Genomic DNA, 20,198 nt, shown 5'->3' on the forward strand with positions numbered 1-20,198 from the left:
CCCCTCCTCTACCTCTCCTCTCTTCTCATCTCCACTACTGTCACCTCCTCTACCTCTCCTCTCTTCTCATCTCCACTACTGTCCCCTCCTCTACCTCTCCTCTCTTCTCATCTCCACTACTGTCCCCTCCTCTACCTCTCCTCTCTTCTCATCTCCACTACTGTCCCCTCCTCTACCTCTCCTCTCTTCTCATCTCCACTACTGTCCCCTCCTCTACCTCTCCTCTCTTCTCATCTCCACTACTGTCCCCTCCTCTACCTCTCCTCTCTTCTCCTCTACTCTCCTGTCATTTCATCTCCTCGCCTCTACGTGTACCTCTGTTATTCCCAAACAGAATCCTCCTTTCTTATTCAGATGACAAGATCAGAAGCTGAGCAGCGAGAAAGCATTAGTCCTCTCCTCTATCTTACCCCTTCTCTACGTTATTCCCAAAGAAAAGGCCCCTAGCCTCTCTCTTTCCTCTAAATAGTGAACTTCAGAGGCTGAGCAGAGACAGAATGAGCTGAGGCTGCCCTTGACCGCTGTGTCCTGCTGGGGCGGCAGGTGCTAGTTGTAGCCACCGGGCTCTCGTTTACACTGACAGTGCTTTTAGATGTCAGCCGGAGAAATCTGGTCCATCTTCCATTGTTTTCTCCCCTCTCTCAGCCCTGCTCGAGCCCTGCTCATTTTCCAAAGGAAGGAATAAGTCTGCCTTAGGGTCTCTGTGATAGGAGAGAGACATCAGAGAGAGCAATGACATTATCAGACAGTAACATTTCTCTCTCGTTTTCTCTCTCTGTGTATGTCTCTCTCTCTGTATCTGTCTCTCTCTGTATCTGTATCTGCCTCTCTCAGCCTCTCTCTCAGCTGCAGTGTGTACGGTATAGGACTTCTCTGCTGTTGTCGATGAAATAACACAGGTGGTCCTCTCCACAGATTTTCGAGGGGAATCAGAACTACGATACACCAGAGCTGAGGACCGTGGAGCCCTTGCTGACCCGATACATCAGGGTTTACCCAGAGAGGTCCACCCCTGCTGGGATGGGCCTGCGTCTCGAGCTCCTCGGCTGTGAGATCGAAGGTAGGTCTTAAATGGAATCCTACACACACACACATTTTAATTGTACTCCACGTGGAGTCAACAGCTGTCCAGGGCCCAGTAGGCCCCACTATCTCTCCCTGAGAGGGACAGTTGTCTAGTCTCCATGCATGCTGCATCAAAGCCATTCCTGAAGCAAGACCGCTCATACATATTACATGGGATCAAATGAAACCCCATCTGCCCTGAGGATTACTGCCAACCCCATCCAGTCCCTGTTCCATCCTTTCTCTGGGGCCACTCTCCTCTTTCTCTCTCTCCTCTCCCCTCTGTCTGCCTCGCTCTCTCTCTCTGTCTCGCTCTCTTCACCTCACCCCCCCCCTCTCTCTGTGTGTCTCTCTCTCTCTCCACCTGTCTTTCTCTCTCTCCTCTTTCTCTCTCCCCTCTCAGCTATGAGAACATGCTCTGGCGGGCCAGGACTAAGTGGATTTACATATTGGATTTCAGGGAGGCTGTAGCAAGCACAGCCCTGTGTAAGCCATGGAGTCCCACCGGGGCTTTAGAAGGATGATAATGCTTGTTTTCACTGTTAATGCCACCACACACTCAAAAACACACACACAGACACACTCACTCACACACGCACACACACACACACGCAGACACACACACACACACACAAACACAAATACAGACACAGGTACGTGAGTGGTGGTGTGTAAGCTAAGCCTCAGGAGTACAGATAAATTCATCTTTCTCCAGCTAGAGCATTGACCCTGTCAACGACCTTTCCACCCTGAATCTGACAGAGGTTGATCACTCATATTTCATATAGCAGAGGGCGAGGGGAATTGTAGATTACACATGTACTCTTTCCTCTCCCTTTCTCTCTCAATCTCCCTGTCTCTCCATCTCCCTGTCTCTCCATCTCCCTGTCTCTCCATCTCCCTGTCTCTCCATCTCCCTGTCTCTCCATCTCCCTCTCTCTCCACCTCCCAGTCTCTCCATCTCCCTGTCTCTCCATCTCCCTGTCTCTCCATCTCCCTGTCTCTCCATCTCCCTGTCCCTCCATCTCCTTCTCTCTCCATCTCCCTGTCTCTCCATCTCCCTGTCTCTCCATCTCCCTGTCTCTCCATCTCCTTCTCTCTCAATCTCCCTCTCTCCATCTCCCTCTCTCTCCATCTCCCTGTCTCTCAATCTCCCTGTCCCTCCATCTCCTTCTCTCTCCATCTCCCTGTCTCTCCATCTCCCTGTCTCTCCATCTCCCTGTCTCTCCATCTCCTTCTCTCTCAATCTCCCTCTCTCTCCATCTCCCTCTCTCTCCATCTCCCTGTCTCTCAATCTCCCTGTCCCTCCATCTCCTTCTCTCTCCATCTCCCTGTCTCTCCATCTCCCTGTCTCTCCATCTCCCTGTCTCTCCATCTCACTGTCTCTCAATCGCCCTGTCCCTCCATCTCCTTCTCTCTCCATCTCCCTGTCTCTCCACCTCCCAGTCTCTCCATCTCCCTGTCTCTCCATCTCCCTGTCTCTCCATCTCCCTGTCCCTCCATCTCCTTCTCTCTCCATCTCCCTGTCTCTCCATCTCCCTGTCTCTCCATCTCCTTCTCTCTCAATCTCCCTCTCTCTCCATCTCCCTCTCTCTCCATCTCCCTGTCTCTCAATCTCCCTGTCCCTCCATCTCCTTCTCTCTCCATCTCCCTGTCTCTCCATCTCCCTGTCTCTCCATCTCCCTGTCTCTCCATCTCCCTGTCTCTCCATCTCCTTCTCTCTCAATCTCCCTCTCTCTCCATCTCCCTCTCTCTCCATCTCCCTCTCTCTCCATCTCCCTGTCTCTCAATCTCCCTGTCCCTCCATCTCCTTCTCTCTCCATCTCCCTGTCTCTCCATCTCCTTCTCTCTCAATCTCCCTCTCTCTCAATCTCCTTCTCTCTCCATCTCCCTGTCTCTCAATCTCCCTGTCCCTCCATCTCCTTCTCTCTCCATCTCCCTGTCTCTCCATCTCCCTGTCTCTCCATCTCCCTGTCTCTCCATCTCCCTGTCTCTCAATCTCCCTATCCCTCCATCTCCTTCTCTCTCCATCTCCCTGTCTCTCCATCTCCCTGTCTCTCCATCTCCCTGTCTCTCCATCTCCTTCTCTCTCAATCTCCCTCTCTCTCCATCTCCCTCTCTCTCCATCTCCCTGTCTCTCAATCTCCCTATCCCTCCATCTCCTTCTCTCTCCATCTCCCTGTCTCTCCATCTCCCTGTCTCTCCATCTCCCTGTCTCTCCATCTCCTTCTCTCTCAATCTCCCTCTCTCTCCATCTCCCTCTCTCTCCATCTCCCTCTCTCTCCATCTCCCTGTCTCTCAATCTCCCTGTCCCTCCATCTCCTTCTCTCTCCATCTCCCTGTCTCTCCATCTCCCTGTCTCTCCATCTCCTTCTCTCGCAATCTCCCTCTCTCTCAATCTCCTTCTCTCTCCATCTCCCTCTCTCTCCATCTCCCTCTCTCCATCTCCCTCTCTCTCCATCTCCTTCTCTCTCCATCTCCTTCTCTCTCCATCTCTCTCTCTCAATCTCCCTGTCCCTCCATCTCCTTCTCTCTCCATCTCCTTCTCTCTCCATCTCCCTCCCTCTCCATCAGCTTCTCTCTCCATCTCCTTCTGTCTCCATCTCCAACTCCCTCTCTCTCAATCTCCCTCTCTCTCAATCTACCTCTCTCTCAATCTACCTCTCTCTCAATCTACCTCTCTCCCAATCTCCCTCTCTCTCATCTCCATCTCCCTTCCTTCTTCCCTTCCTTCTTCCCTCACTTCTTCCCTCCCTCCCTCCCTCCCTCCCTCCCGCTGTCCTGGGGAAGCCCATTCATTACTCTGTCAGGGTAAACACATCCAGGCGGTGTGTTAGCGGAGCATGGATCAGAGCTGCGGCCATGCCCACATCCAACGAGGCCAGTGGGCCCTAATTATAGGCCAGGGTGGGGCCCAGCCTACAACCCAATTCTAGACCCATGCATCTGATCTCCAGCCTAAACACAAATCTAGCTTGTGTTCCAAATGGCACCCTATTCCCTAAGTAGTGCCTTGGTCAAAAGTAGTTCACAATTTAGGAAATAGGGTGCCATTTGGGACAGAAACCTAAAGCCTCAGCATCCACCATCCACTGGCTCTATTCACACTAAACCTTCCTCTGTATCCTGATAAAAGGGGCTGTTAATAGCTCAGTGATTGAATCCACTGGCATGGCCTGCCATGTGCGTGTGTGGTGTATGTGTGTGGTGTACTGTATGCGTGGTGTATGTGCGTGGTGTACTGTGTGCGTGGTGTACTGTATGTGCGTGGTGTACTATGTGCGTGGTGTATGTAGGTGGTTTATGTGCGTGTTGTATGTGTGTAGTGTACTGTATGTGTGGTGTATGTGTGTGGTATATGTAGGTGGTGTATGTGCGTGGTGTACTGTATGCTTGGTGTATGTGCGTAGTATATGTGCATGATGTATGTGCGTGGTGTACTGTATGCGTGGTGTACTGTATGCGTGGTGTACTGTATGCGTGGTGTACTGTATGTGTGTGGTGGTATGTGCGTGGTGTATGTGTGTGGTGGTATGTGCGTGGTGTACTGTGCATGGTGTATGTGCGTGGTGTACTGTGCGTGGAGTATGTGTGTGGTGGTATGTGCGTGGTGTATGTGTGTGGTGGTATGTGCGTGGTGTATGTGTGTGGTGGTATGTGCGTGGTGTACTGTGTGTGGTGGTATGTGCGTGGTGTACTGTGCGTGGTGTATGTGCGTGGTGTACTGTATGCGTGGTGTATGTGCGTGGTGTACTGTATGCGTGGTGTATGTGCGTGGTGTACTGTATGCGTGGTGTATGTGCGTGGTGTACTGTATGCGTGGTGTATGTGCGTGGTGTACTGTATGCGTGGTGTATGTGCGTGGTGTACTGTATGCGTGGTGTACTGTATGCGTGGTGTACTGTATGTGCGTGGTGTACTGTATGCGTGGTGTACTGTATGTGCGTGGTGTACTGTATGCGTGGTGTACTGTATGTGCGTGGTGTACTGTATGCGTGGTGTATGTGCGTGGTGTATGTGTGTGGTGGTATGTGCGTGGTGTACTGTGTGTGTGGTGTATGTGCGTGGTGTATGTAGGTGGTTTATGTGCGTGTTGTATGTGTGTAGTGTACTGTGTGTGTGGTGTATGTGCGTGGTGTATGTAGGTGGTTTATGTGCGTGTTGTATGCGTGGTGTACTGTATGCGTGGTGTATGTGCGTGGTATATGTGCATGGTGTATGTGCGTGGTGTATGTGCGTGGTATATGTGCATGGTGTATGTGCGTGGTGTATGTGCGTGGTATATGTGCATGGTGTATGTGCGTGGTATATGTGCATGGTGTATGTGCGTGGTATATGTGCATGGTGTATGTGCGTGGTGTACTGTATGCGTGATGTACTGTATGCGTGGTGTATGTGCGTGGTGTATATGCGTGGTGTATGTAGGTGGTGTATGTGTGTGGTGTATGTGTGTGGTGTACTGTATGTGTGTAGTGTATGTGTGTAGTGTATGTGTATAGTGTAGTGTATGTGTGTAGTGTATGTGTGTAGTGTATGTGTGTAGTGTATGTGTGTAGTGTATGTGTGTGGTGTAGTGTATGTTTGTAGTGTATGTGTGTAGTGTATGTGTGTAGTGTATGTGTGTGGTGTATGTGTGTAGTGTAGTGTATGTGTGTAGTGTATGTGTGTAGTGTATGTGTGTGGTGTACTGTATGTGTGTAGTGTATGTGTGTAGTGTATGTGTGTGGTGTACTGTATGTGTGTGGTGTTACTGTATGTGTGTAGTGTACGTGTGTAGTGTATGTGTGTAGTGTACGTGTGTAGTGTACGTGTGTAGTGTATGTGTGTAGTGTACGTGTGTAGTGTACGTGTGTAGTGTATGTGTGTGGTGTATGTGTGTGGTGTATGTGTGTAGTGTAGTGTATGTGTGTAGTGTATGTGTGTGGTGTACTGTATGTGTGTAGTGTATGTGTGTAGTGTATGTGTGTACTGTATGTGTGTGGTGTACTGTATGTGTGTGGTGTACGTGTGTAGTGTATGTGTGTGGTGTAGTGTATGTGTGTAGTGTATGTGTGTAGTGTATGTGTGTAGTGTACTGTATGTGTGTAGTGTACTGTATGTGTGTAGTGTATGTGTGTGGTGTACTGTATGTGTGTACTGTATGTGTGTAGTGTACTGTATGTGTGTAGTGTACTGTATGTGTGTAGTGTACTGTATGTGTGTAGTGTAGTATATGTGTGTGGTGTACTGTATGTGTGTAGTGTACGTGTGTAGTGTATGTGTGTAGTGTACGTGTGTACCGTAATTTCCGGACTATTAAGCGCACCTGAATATAAGCCGCACCCACTGAATTAAAAAAAATATATTATTTTGAACATAAATAAGCTACACATGTCTATAAGCCGCAGGTGCCTACCGGTACATTGAAACAAATGAACTTTTCACAGGCTTTAACGAAACACGGCTTGTAACAAAAATAAATAGGCTTTAACGAAACACGGCTTGTAACAAAAATAAATAGGCTTTAACGAAACACGGCTTGTAACAAAAAAATAATAATTAGCAGTAAGCTTTAGTGTCTTTTTGCACTGAGTCAATTCCTTACGCTGCTGTTTCCAACGTCTTATCATCCACTCATTAAGACCAAGCTCCCGTGCAGCAGCTCTATTTCCTTTTCCAACAGCCAGATCAATCGCCTTCAACTTGAAAGCTGCATCATATGCATTTCTCCGTGTCTTTGCCATGATGAGGGTGACAAAATGACTACCGTAATCAGAATGATGGGAAGTTTGAGAGCGCTCGATTTAATCTAAACAGTAAACAAAAAAGTTGTTTGACCTTAACCCGTTCGGCAATTTCATTGGTCTAGTGAAAGCTTCATACCGCCAAAAAACTGAGCACGTCACAGAATGTTTTTTTGGAGAAAAAAAATTGAAAGCGGGAAAAATCCATATATTAGCCGCGTCATTGTTTAAGCCGCGAGCTTCAAAGCCTGGAAAAAAAGTTGCGGCTTATTGTCCGGAATTTACGGTAGTGTATGTGTGTAGTGTATGTGTGTAGTGTATGTGTGTAGTGTACGTGTGTAGTGTATGTGTGTGGTGTACGTGTGTAGTGTACGTGTGTAGTGTATGTGTGTGGTGTATGTGTGTGGTGTATGTGTGTAGTGTACTGTATGTGTGTAGTGTATGTGTGTAGTGTATGTGTGTGGTGTACTGTATGTGTGTAGTGTATGTGTGTGGTGTACTGTATGTGTGTGGTGTTACTGTATGTGTGTAGTGTACGTGTGTAGTGTATGTGTGTAGTGTACGTGTGTAGTGTACGTGTGTAGTGTATGTGTGTAGTGTACGTGTGTAGTGTACGTGTGTAGTGTATGTGTGTGGTGTATGTGTGTGGTGTATGTGTGTAGTGTACTGTATGTGTGTAGTGTATGTGTGTAGTGTATGTGTGTGGTGTACTGTATGTGTGTAGTGTATGTGTGTGGTGTACTGTATGTGTGTGGTGTTACTGTATGTGTGTAGTGTACGTGTGTAGTGTACGTGTGTAGTGTACGTGTGTAGTGTACGTGTGTAGTGTATGTGTGTGGTGTACGTGTGTGGTGTATGTGTGTAGTGTACTGTATGTGTGTAGTGTATGTGTGTAGTGTATGTGTGTGGTGTACTGTATGTGTGTAGTGTATGTGTGTAGTGTATGTGTGTGGTGTACTGTATGTGTGTGGTGTACGTGTGTAGTGTACGTGTGTAGTGTATGTGTGTAGTGTATGTGTGTAGTGTACTGTATGTGTGTAGTGTACTGTATGTGTGTAGTGTACATGTGTGGTGTATGTGTGTGGTGTACTGTATGTGTGTAGTGTACGTGTGTAGTGTATGTGTGTAGTGTACTGTATGTGTGTAGTGTACTGTATGTGTGTAGTGTATGTGTGTAGTGTACTGTATGTGTGTACTGTATGTGTGTACTGTATTTGTGTACTGTATGTGTGTAGTGTACGTGTGTAGTGTACGTGTGTAGTGTACGTGTATGTGTGTAGTGTATGTGTGTAGTGTATGTGTGTGGTGTAGTGTACGTGTGTAGTGTACGTGTGTAGTGTACGTGTGTAGTGTACGTGTGTAGTGTATGTGTGTAGTGTACGTGTGTAGTGTACGTGTGTAGTGTATGTGTGTAGTGTATGTGTGTAGTGTATGTGATACCAAACCTTACAAAGGAGCAGCTGAATGCAATATTAACATTAACTTTCTCTCTCTCTCTCTCTCTCTCTCTCTTCCCCTCTCTCTCTTCCCCTCTCTCTCCCTTTCTCCTCCGCAGCTCCCACAATCCCCCCCACCACGCCCGCCCCCACCACCGTCCCATCAGACGACTGTGATGATGACCAGGCCAGCTGCCACAGTGGAACAGGTGATGACTACGAAGTGACAGGTGCTAACATCACTCTCATGAGACTGCTACCTCCCCTACTCCTCTACCCCTACTCCTCTACCCCTACTCTTCTACCCCTACTCTTCTACCCCTACTCCTCTACCCCTACTCCTCTACCCCTACTCCTCTAACCCTACTCCTCTACCCCTACTCCTCTACCCCTACTCCTCTACCCCTATTCCTTTACCCTACTCCTCTACCCCTACTCCTCTACCCCTACTCCTCTACCCCTATTCCTTTACCCTACTCCTCTACCCCTACTCCTCTACCCCTACTCCTCTACCCCTATCCCTCTACCCTACTCCTCTACCCCTACTCCTTTACCCCTACTCCTCTACCCCTACTCCTCTACCCCTATTCATTTACCCTACTCCTCTACCCCTACTCCTCTACCCCTACTCCTCTACCCCTACTCCTCTACCCCTACTCCTTTACCCCTACTCCTCTACCCCTACTCCTCTACCCCTACTCCTTTACCCCTACTCCTCTACCCCTACTCCTCTACCCCTACTCCTTTACCCCTACTCCTCTACCCCTACTCCTCTACCCCTACTCCTCTACCCCTACTCCTTTACCCCTACTCCTCTACCCTACTCCTCTACCCCTACTCCTCTACCCCTATTCCTTTACCCTACTCCTCTACCCCTACTCCTCTACCCCTATTCCTTTACCCTACTCCTCTACCCCTACTCCTCTACCCCTACTCCTCTACCCCTACTCCTTTACCCCTACTCCTCTACCCCTACTCCTCTACCCCTACTCCTCTACCCCTACTCCTCTACCCCTATTCCTCTACCCCTACTCCTCTACCCCTATTCCTTTACCCTACTCCTCTACCCCTACTCCTCTACCCCTACTCCTCTACCCCTACTCCTCTACCCCTACTCCTCTACCCTACTCCTCTACCCCTACTCCTCTACCCCTACTCTTCTACCCTACTCCTCTACCCCTACTCCTCTACCCTACTCCTCTACCCCTACTCTCGCTTTATACTAAGCCCACATACCTAGATAAACACACACACACACCTAATCACCTGCACCTGCCACCCCATCTTTACCCCTTTACAACCTAATGAGAAACCTTATCTCATGCACCTCAGAGCCTGTCTTCCACCCTCAACCGAACATCCTCCCTCACATCTGACCTGCCCTCGCACCTGTCTGCCTCTCCTCCTCCTCTCATCCCCATCCCAGCTGTATTTCCCTCTCATCTGCACCTGTCTGCCTCTCCTCCTCCTCCCATCCCCCACCCAGCTGTATTTCCCTCTCACCTGCACCTGTCTGCCTCTCCTCCTTTCATCCCCCACCCAGCTGTATTTCCCTCTCACCTGCACCTGTCTGCCTCTCCTCCTTTCATCCCCCACCCAGCTGTATTTCCCTCTCACCTGCACCTGTCTGCCTCTCCTCCTCCACTCATCCCCCACCCAGCTGTATTTCCCTCTCACCTGCACCTGTCTGCCTCTCCTCCTCCGTCCATCCCCCACCCAGCTGTGTTTCCCTCTCACCTGCACCTGTCTGCCTCTCCTCCTCCTCCCATCCCCCACCCAGCTGTATTTCCCTCTCACCTGCACCTGTCTGCCTCTCCTCCTCCTCCCATCCCCCACCCAGCTGTGTTTCCCTCTCACCTGCACCTGTCTGCCTCTCCTCCTTCCATCCCCCACCCAGCTGTGTTTACCTCTCACCTGCACCTGTCTGCCTCTCCTCCGTCCATCCCCCACCCAGCTGTGTTTCCCTCTCACCTGCACCTGTCTGCCTCTCCTCCTCCCATCCCCCACCCAGCTGTGTTTCCCTCTCACCTGCACCTGTCTGCCTCTCCTCCTCCTCCCACCCCCCACCCAGCTGTATTTCCCTCTCACCTGCACCTGTCTGCCTCTCCTCCTCCTCCCATCCCCCACCCAGCTGTGTTTCCCTCTCACCTGCACCTGTCTGCCTCTCCTCCTCCCATCCCTCACACAGCTGTGTTTACCTCTCACCTGCACCTGTCTGCCTCTCCTCCTCCTCCCATCCCCCACCCAGCTGTGTTTCCCTCTCACCTGCACCTGTCTGCCTCTCCTCCGTCCATCCCCCACCCAGCTGTGTTTCCCTCTCACCAGCACCTGTCTGCCTCTCCTCCTTCCATCCCCCACCCAGCTGTGTTTCCCTCTCACCTGCACCTGTCTGCCTCTCCTCCTTCCATCCCCCACCCAGCTGTGTTTCCCTCTCACCTGCACCTATCTGCCTCTCCTCCTTCCATCCCCCACCCAGCTGTGTTTACCTCTCACCTGCATCTGTCTGCCTCTCCTCCTCCTCCCATCCCCCACCCAGCTGTGTTTCCCTCTCACCTGCACCTGTCTGCCTCTCCTCCTCCCATCCCCCACCCAGCTGTGTTTCCCTCTTACCTGCACCTGTCTGCCTCTCCTCCTCCTTCCATCCCCCACCCAGCTGTGTTTCCCTCTCACCTGCACCTGTCTGCCTCTCCTCCTCCTCCCATCCCCCACCCAGCTGTTTTTCCCTCTCACCTGCACCTGTCTGCCTCTCCTCCTTCCATCCCCCACCCAGCTGTGTTTCCCTCTCAACTGCACCTGTCTGCCTCTCCTCCTTCCATCCCCCACCCAGCTGTGTTTCCCTCTCACCTGTACCTGTCTGCCTCTCCTCCTCCCACCCCCCACCCAGCTGTGTTTCCCTCTCACCTGCACCTGTCTGCTTCTCCTCCTTCCATCCCCCACCCAGCTGTGTTTCCCTCTCACCTGCACCTGTCTGCCTCTCCTCCGTCCATCCCCCACCCAGCTGTATTTCCCTCTCACCTGCACCTGTCTGCCTCTCCTCCTTCCATCCCCCACCCAGCTGTGTTTCCCTCTCACCTGTACCTGTCTGCCTCTCCTCCTCCCATCCCCCACCCAGCTGTATTTCCCTCTCACCTGCACCTGTCTGCCTCTCCTCCTTCCATCCCCCACCCAGCTGTGTTTCCCTCTCACCTGTACCTGTCTGCCTCTCTTCCTCCCATCCCCCACCCAGCTGTGTTTCCCTCTCACCTGCACCTGTCTGCCTCTCCTCCGTCCATCCCCACCCAGCTGTATTTCCCTCTCACCTGCACCTGTCTGCCTCTCCTCCTCCTATCCCCCACCCAGCTGTGTTTCCCTCTCACCTGTACCTGTCTGCCTCTCCTCCTCCCATCCCCCACCCAGCTGTGTTTCCCTCTCACCTGCACCTGTCTGCCTCTCCTCCTCCCATCCCCCACCCAGCTGTGTTTCCCTCTCACCTGTACCTGTCTGCCTCTCCTCCTCCCATCCCCCACCCAGCTGTGTTTCCCTCTCACCTGCACCTGTCTGCCTCTCCTCCTTCCATCCCCCACCCAGCTGTGTTTACTTCTCACCTGTACCTGTCTGCCTCTCCTCCTCCCATCCCCCACCCAGCTGTGTTTCCCTCTCACCTGCACCTGTCTGCCTCTCCTCCTTCCATCCCCCACCCAGCTGTGTTTCCCTCTCAGCCTTTTATCTCTCAGCAGCCTTGGTCTCTTTCTAGCCTGGCCTCTTTCCCCACTAACCTGATAATAACCTGCCATACTGCCCCTGACTTCCACCTTTCTATACATTGCTGTTCCCTATGGATATGTCCTGACCGACACCCTGTTCCTTTTATAGTGTACAACTTTTTCCCAGGGCCCATAGGGCTTTGGTCAGTAGCAGTGCACTACATAGGGAATAGGGTGCCATTTGAGACATGGCCATGGAGTTCTCTCTTTGGCTATTCCTCTCTCCTAGCCCCATTTCAATGCAGCAGTCTCCAGTGTTCAGTGATGTGCATGGCACTCTCAGTCACTCTGGTTCTCTCCCTCCTGGCCCTACATATAGTGAAAGAGGGAGTGTGGACGTGTTTGGTAAGAGTTAAGAGACATAGAAGGAGAGGGGGCATCCGTTTGGCACCAGAATAATGTGTTACGGCTAGGCTAACTATGCTATGTTTAATGTGTTACGGCTAGGCTAACTATGCTATGTTTAATGTGTTACGGCTACGCTAACTATGCTATGTTTTCCGGCTAGGCTAACTATGCTATGTTTTATGTTTTACAGCTAGGCTAACTATGCTACACTGTTATGTGTCACGGCTAGGCTAGTCTCTCTAGACAGACGGGTCGCCTCCCACAATGTAACCAATGTTCCTAGTGCGGTTGCCCTATGTCTGGGATTTCCTAGACTATGGCTAGGCTAACTGTGCTAACACTGTGTTGTTCTGACAGGTGGAACCACAATGCCAGAGGCTATGACAGATGTGGACACCATCCCAGGTTAGGACCCATTGTATTATCAGTGTACTGTATACGAGACTGGTGTCTGTGTGACTGTATGCGTGTGTGAGGGGCTTAGAATCGATGTGTGTGAGGTTAATTCGTGTGTGGGTGGAACTCGTTTTTTCCAGTAGTAGACTACTGAAGAAAAATCTGTCCTCTAGTATTCATCAGATATGAACTGTGGGGCTGCTCATCTTACAGAGAGCTTGTCACTATCCCTGCTCCAGTCCTCCTTAGAATGTAAAAACCAAAAACCTCTTAATTGGGAACAGGATTTCTTCAGAAAAATGTGTCTGTGTGCCTGAAATGTGGTTCCACATGGGAATTCCATCCTTTGTGTTTAATGGGTAAATATATTCTGCTGCCTGCAGAAACTAGTTAAAACCCAGAGATTATTAAAGGGAATATTGGCTCACATTTTTTATTCTTTGGAGAGCTGGGGCCTTAGCGTTTGCACAGACACAGACATACAGGCTTTCAGAGGCAGAGCTGACATCCTTAACATATCTCCCTTGTGCTGCTTCTTTGGAAGTCTCTTTCTTTATCCAATTTGATAACAAAACGAAGCTCCCCATCGCCCCACTCTTACATACATACTGTACTCTCAGAAGGCCTTTCAGCTCTGTGTGTGTGTGTGTGTGTGTGTGTGTGTGTGTGTGTGTGTGGTGGGGTGGGGGGGTCTCATTATAAAGTCATCTCTCTCAGTAGGCTGCTGTGAACACACACACATACTCGCTTTCTCTCTCTATCTCTCTCCTCTCCTGCTATCTTATTGTCATTGTACATGTTTTTTTATGAGCCCATATCCTGTTCATGCGCTCTGTTTATTAAAAGAGAACGTTAACTGGATTTATTCAGCGTCTCCGTGCAAAGTCCCACCCCCCATCCACCCTATTCTGGCAGGATTTACCCTCCTCTCATTGTCACTCCCTCTCGCTGTGTCTCGTAGGTCTTTATGAAGCTCAAGAGCCCTTTCTTCTGATATTTAAGTTTCACAGTTCTCTGCTTCCCTCTAGTGATTTATCCAAATAAATCATCTCCACAACACTCGCTGTATCTAATCTAGTGAGCCCTCAGGTCATCCCAAATCCCCTCTGATTCATGTTTATACAATGGTCTATTTCAACCAGTTTGTGGTCTGGCCTACTACAGAATCTAGATTATTTATATGTGTCTCTATATGACACACTGACCTGTGATCTGTCCCCCTTGCTCTGCAGCATTCCTGTGGTTTGCGTGTGACTTTGGCTGGGCCAACAACCCCTCGTTCTGCGGTTGGACCTCAGAGGACAGCGGCTTCAGATGGCAGATACAGTCCAGCGGCACGCCCACGCTCAACACTGGACCCAACATGGACCACACAGGTACAGACACACAGACACATCAACACTGGACCCAACATGGACCACACAGGTACAGACACACTGGACCCAACATGGACCACACAGGTACAGACACACAGACACATCAACACTGGACCCAACATGGACCACACAGGTACAGACACATTAAAAACAACAATGTAAGCTAATGATAACTGTGTAAGTCATTTATATCCAGTTGACCTAGTCTTCTGACACATTGTATCACACAAAAGTCACACACAAGTCCTTCATGACAAAGCTGGTCACACGTATTCGAACTGTCAAAACCAAGGTTTCCATTGGTTGATATGTTTTCCCACCACTGCCTTTTAGCTGAAGAGTGATGACATCACATATTCCTTTTCTCACTGACCCTTCCCCCTTGTCATGTCCCATCCAGGTGGATCTGGTAATTTCATCTACACCCTAGCGACAGGCGCCCAGGAAACGGAGGTTGCTAGGCTGGTCAGTCCGGGGGTAACAGTCGGTCAGTCTGACCTGTGCGTCTCGTTCTGGTACCACATGTTTGGCTCGCACATCGGCACGCTACACATCAAACAGAGGAAGGAGACGGTGGACGGCATGGCCGACATACTTCTGTGGACCGTGAGCGGTCACCAGGGCAACCGCTGGAGAGAGGGACGCGTGCTGGTGCCGCACTCCAGTAAACCCTATCAGGTATGGAGAGAGAGTCTCTGATCTATAGGATTGGACAGATCAATGTAGTATGTCTCATGTACATTACAACTACATTATATATACAAAAGTATGTGAACAACCCTTTCAAATCAGTGGATTCTGCCTTTTTCAGCCCCACTCGTAGCTAACAGGTGTATAAAATCGAGCACACAGCCATGCAATCTCCATACACAAACATTGGCAGTAGAATGGTCTTACTGAAGAGCTCAGTGACTTTCAACATGGCACTGTCATAGGATGCTACTTTTCCAACAAGTCAGTTTGTCAAATTTCTGCCCTGCTAGAGCTGCCCGGTCAACTGTAAGTGCTGTTATTGTGAAGTGGAAACGTCTAGGAGCAACAACGGCTCAGCCGCGAAGTGGTAGGCCACACAAGCTCACAGAACGGAGTGCTGAAGTGCATAGTGCATAAAAATCATCAGTCCACAGTTGCAACACTCACTACGAGTTCCAAACTACCTCTGGAAGCAATGTCAGCACAATAACTGTTCAACAGGAGCTTCATGAAATGGGTTTTCATGGCCGAGCAGCCGCACACAAGCCTAAGATCACCATGCGCAATGCCAAGCGTCGACTGTAGTGATGTAAAGCTCGCCGCCATTGGACTCTGGAGCAGTGGAAACATGTTCTCTGGAGTGATGAATCACCCTTCACCATCTGGCAGTCCGATGGACAAATCTGGGTTTGGCGGATGCCAGGAAAACGCTACCTGCCCCAATGCATAGTACCAACTGTAAAGTTTGGTGGAGGAGGAATAATGGTCTGGGGCTGTTTTTCATGGTTCGGGCTAGGCCCCTTAGTTCCAGTGAAGGGAAATCTTAATGCTACAGCATAAAATGCCGATTCAGAGTGAAGGCTGTTACAGCAGCAAAGGGGGGACCAACTCCATATTAATGCCCATTATTTTGGAATGAGATGTTCCACGAGCAGGTGTCCTACTTTTGATCATGTAATGTCTGTTTGATATGTATAAATTCAACACTTTTTTAATTACGGGGCACGTTTAGTTTGATTAGTGCTACTTGGTGATTAGCGAGGTGATATACATTTGGAAATGAGTTTTCGAGAGGTTGTTGTAAAGTTATTAAAAGGTTGTTCTCTCTTTTTTCCAGGTGGTGATTGAAGGGTTGGTGGAGAGGAAGAGCTGGGGTGATATCGCTGTGGACGATATCAAGATCCTGGACAATCTGAACATGGCTGACTGCAAGGGTGAGTGTTTCTTTGCTACATTGATCGTTCAAGCCGGATTTGAGCCAGTGACCTAAGAACACCAGTCTGTACAGGCCTAACATCTTCAGATGCTTTCCCAGACACAGATTAAGCATAGTCCTGGACTAAAAAGCAGACTCTCCTTTGAAGGTGCTTTTTTTTTGTCTAGGACTAGGTTTAATCTGTGTCCTGGGAAACCGGCCCTCTATATCATGTTCAGTGTAAAGAGTGAAATGATTTTTCTACTATTGTGCTGGAGGGAAGGACTTTTCTAACTATCTCTCTGTCTTCCTCAACAGATCCTGATGTTCCTACAGAGCCCATGCTGCCTGAAGACAGATTCAATGAAATCAGTAAGTCACCCTATTACATATTGATACAAAACGTTTCCGAGATTACCACAGATTTCACTAATACGTCCATCTGCTCAACCTCTTCTTCACTCTCTCTTCTCTGTTACACACAGCATAGAGATTTAGTGTTGAAAAATAAGCACAAAAAAAAGCATTGTCCAAACATATGCAACAGCTATCTACAAAGCTGTAGATTTCCCTGAATAGTGGGACGGTTGAATATGAGATAAATGTTGTCCTTATAGGTCACATTACGCCAGTCTACTCACCCTCTTCTGCTCATTCTCTCCAGCAGTTGTGGACATCACAGACTTCCCTGAGATCGTGGAGAACAATGAGATCCTGAACGGTGTCAGTGGCGGGGCAGGTAACATGCTGAAGACACTGGACCCTATCCTCATCACCATCATCGCTATGAGCGCCCTAGGGGTCTTCCTGGGGGCCATCTGTGGGGTCGTCCTCTACTGTGCCTGCTCACATGGCCACATGGCTGACAGGAACTTATCCGCTCTGGAGAACTATAACTTTGAGCTGGTGGATGGAGTCAAGCTAAAGAAGGACAAACTCAATTCACAGAAGTCATATACAGAGGCGTGAATAGGAAGGGGGAAGTGAGACGTGTGTGTGGGGAGTGTAGCATGCCGTGAGTGTGCACAAGACTGTAGGCATAGCCAAGACTCAATAAGTTGCCGGGCCTAAAGGGACTGCCGGAAGCCTCTCATCGGAGGAGGCCCAGGTTCAGGAACCAATGGGAGGTTGTGACTGATCCATTGCTTTTCTCAGGAGCTGCAGTAACAGGAACCTACCAGTAGGGGGCACTGTGTACAAAAATAAATACAGGAGAAAAAATCTGTACAGATGATTAGATGATTATTTTAATTTTTCTATTTGATTTTCATTCATTTTTACAATCGGATGCTGGTGTTGAGACCAATTTAATGATTATAATGTTTAAAGTATTTATCATTTTCTGGGAGGAAAAAAACATTTAGTTATTATTATTTTACATCAAAGTTGTTATTTTTGTGTTGAAAGAGAAGTATCAAAATCCAAAATGAACCATAACTGACTATGTTGTTGGTTGTACTGCCACATAGGGGGATAGAAGCAGGGCGTGCCCCCCTCCCCTCCTCTCTTATGACCCCTGCCCTCTGCCTCTGTCTGCAGGTGCGGATCAGAGGTTAAGGGTTACGGTCACGCCCCTTGGCAGTAGATGGTTCTGACAGTGCCTTTAATACATCTTAGTTGCCGTTTTTTCCTCCACTAAGTTCTGACAACGTTATGATAATGATCTGAAAACTAAAGCAGGGGCTTTAAATTAGCTAATAATCAAGTCTGCAAAACATGATCCAACCCCTCCATGGCGCTTTTCTCTCTCTGTCCAAACACACATAATATTGTATATAAGTTTTAATATATTTTAATGCCCTTTTTTAAGAAAGTAAAAGGTAAAAAAAAAGCTGCAGTATCCCTTTTTTCAATGGGTTGTGTGTTGTAAATACAATCGTTTGACTGTTGTTGTGAAGAGTGAAGTGTTGTGGTTTTATTGTTTCATTTCGTTGCTCTCCAGAAGAGAGAGCAGACTCTGTGTGCTGTGTGAAGATAGGCCGCTGTTATGACAATTCAGTGCACATTCAAAGGAGACTTGCTTGTTCAATCTGACCGACCAGTCAATGTCATCTACGTTTTCTAGATGCAATCCACTTCATGACACCATGGAGGGGACAACGAAGAAGTTATCATAAACACAAATGAAAAAAGACAAACAGTTGTATTCATGTTATTAACTTTTATACACTAACTAACATATGGCAGCCACACACCCCTATCCTCCTCCCCTCACACAGGGTCTGTCCTCTTTTCTCATATCAACAGCAGCAGTAGAGGAAGATATATGGAATGTCTGTCTGCCAGCATACCAAAAAACAACCATTGCTTTTGCTTTGCTTTGCTTTAGCTGTATGAGTTGACCAGTGGAGTTGACCACCTCCAGTTCCATAGGTATGGGGTAGCAGGTAGTCTAGCGGGTAAGAGTGTTGGGACAGTAACCGAAAGGTTGCTTGTTCGAATCCCTGAGCTGGCAAGGTGGAAAAATCTGCTGTTCAAAACAACTGTGTGCCGTGGATGTCGATTAAGGCAGCCCCCTTCAGAGGGCTTTAATGCGCAAGACACATTTTGGTTGAATGCATTCAGTTGTGCAACTGACTAGGTATCTCCTTTCCCAGGCATCTGTGGATTGTCCTACAAAAAAACATTGCAACTTAGAATGCACTTTGTCATTCAACATCTAAATCCTCACTAGAGTGATTTAGGCTGGGGAGGGCTTACTGAAGAATGGCTTTCACATTCACACAGCAGGCTAGATTTTCATAATCATGACCATAGGTTTGTATTGTGTTGTCACATATTGGACACACTACGGCCTAGGTTTACATCTATAAAACGTGTAATAGCCAAATGTTGTGATGTCAGGGCCGATGTCATAAGGGAAGGACGCTGGTACAGAGCTAAGCGGACGAGTGATGTCATCACGCATGGCGAATCAGGTCACTCGCCCTGTTGTCTTTACCAAAGGATGATTGGATACCTTTTCTACTTGGGGAGGGGTTTGTGATCAGCACACTACTACTGGACGGTCCGCAGCCTTTCAACCACATCCACACCTTTTTCAATGAACGTTCACAGGAAATTGACCTCTTGCGTTGCACTGACTGGAATGGACTCCCGGCAATTTCAAAAAGGGGAAGGTGGGTTGACTATAAACTGCAATGTTTGATGGTTCATTTTTATACATGTTTTTCAGCTCAAGTTGCATATCTTGCGTCAATGTGAACTCTGAAATCTCTTGAGACCTACCGATGGATCTAGAAATGCTCCAAAAGAGTTATGGATGGGGAAGTAAAGGTCTAAGGAGGACTTGACCATTGGAAAGGCCCATTGGATTTTCTACACCACAACAATCAGAGACATAATGATGTTGAACAGGAGGACATCTGCTATATCCGTGTACTATGTCGTGTGCTGTGGTGAACACATGCTAAGCTTGGCTTTTGTTCATTTCAGGTTTGATGTCCCACTTTGCAATGCTTACTGTTTTGTGCATTCAGCTTTGAGGACAGTATCCTCAGTCTGGTAACTAGAGAAAAGGATACTGTAGGGTGGAAACTAAAAAGAAACAATGTTGCACTGATAAATATATTTAAGGAGTTTGTGTTTATAGCATTAATTTGTAAAGAAAATCTAAAACTGAAAAAAACTGTGTTCATTTTCTTTCTTCTTTTTATAGTTTCAGATTGTGATATAATTCAGAAATGTACAGATTGAGATGTTTTCATTATTGAAAAAGGTATACAAAATTCCTATAGTTATGTCCCCATTTACCTGGATTATTATCGCTTCGTTTTGTACTGTCATTCAAATTTTGTGCACATTTTTTTTACCAAAAAAAAAATACTTTTATTTTCAATACTGCTTCTGTAATTTGCTGTTGTAGGAAAAGATTAATAAACAGCAAGCCTTAAAAAAAAATCTGGGCGGAACATTTGTATTGTTCTGGTTGTGGTTGGTAGGACTGTATTTGGAGGTGAACATGCTGGTCGTGTGGGCTACCGTGGTGCTGTGTTGATAACACAGGAGGATATAGAGGCACAAATTAAGGGCCAATTCCCAGTTTATATAGTTATATTTATATGGAAGGAAAGGGGTGATATCAAATCAAGCTTTATTTGTCACATGCCCTGAATACAAGTGTTGACCTTACTGTGAAATGCTTACTACAAGCCCTTAACCAACAGTACAGTTCAAGAAAGAGTCAAGAAAATATTTACCAAATAAACTAAAGTAAAAAATAA

At 48.1% G+C, this 20,198-nt stretch overlaps 1 protein-coding gene across 1 annotated transcript in view; it reads left to right on the forward strand.

Annotated features, from left to right (window-relative positions):
• LOC115153731 (neuropilin-1a-like) overlaps positions 1-19,870 on the forward strand; it is a 98,482-nt gene extending 78,612 nt beyond the window's left edge. The window contains 8 exon segments of the mRNA XM_029699323.1: positions 916-1,060; positions 8,344-8,454; positions 12,673-12,720; positions 13,944-14,087; positions 14,488-14,765; positions 15,898-15,994; positions 16,294-16,347; positions 16,640-19,870. Of these exon segments, the coding sequence (XP_029555183.1) occupies positions 916-1,060; positions 8,344-8,454; positions 12,673-12,720; positions 13,944-14,087; positions 14,488-14,765; positions 15,898-15,994; positions 16,294-16,347; positions 16,640-16,944 (1,182 nt within the window). The 3' untranslated portion in view covers positions 16,945-19,870.
• The last annotated feature ends 328 nt before the right edge of the window (positions 19,871-20,198 follow it).

Source organism: Salmo trutta, chromosome 2, assembly GCF_901001165.1.
Source record: "Salmo trutta chromosome 2, fSalTru1.1, whole genome shotgun sequence".
Taxonomy (NCBI): domain Eukaryota; kingdom Metazoa; phylum Chordata; class Actinopteri; order Salmoniformes; family Salmonidae; genus Salmo; species Salmo trutta.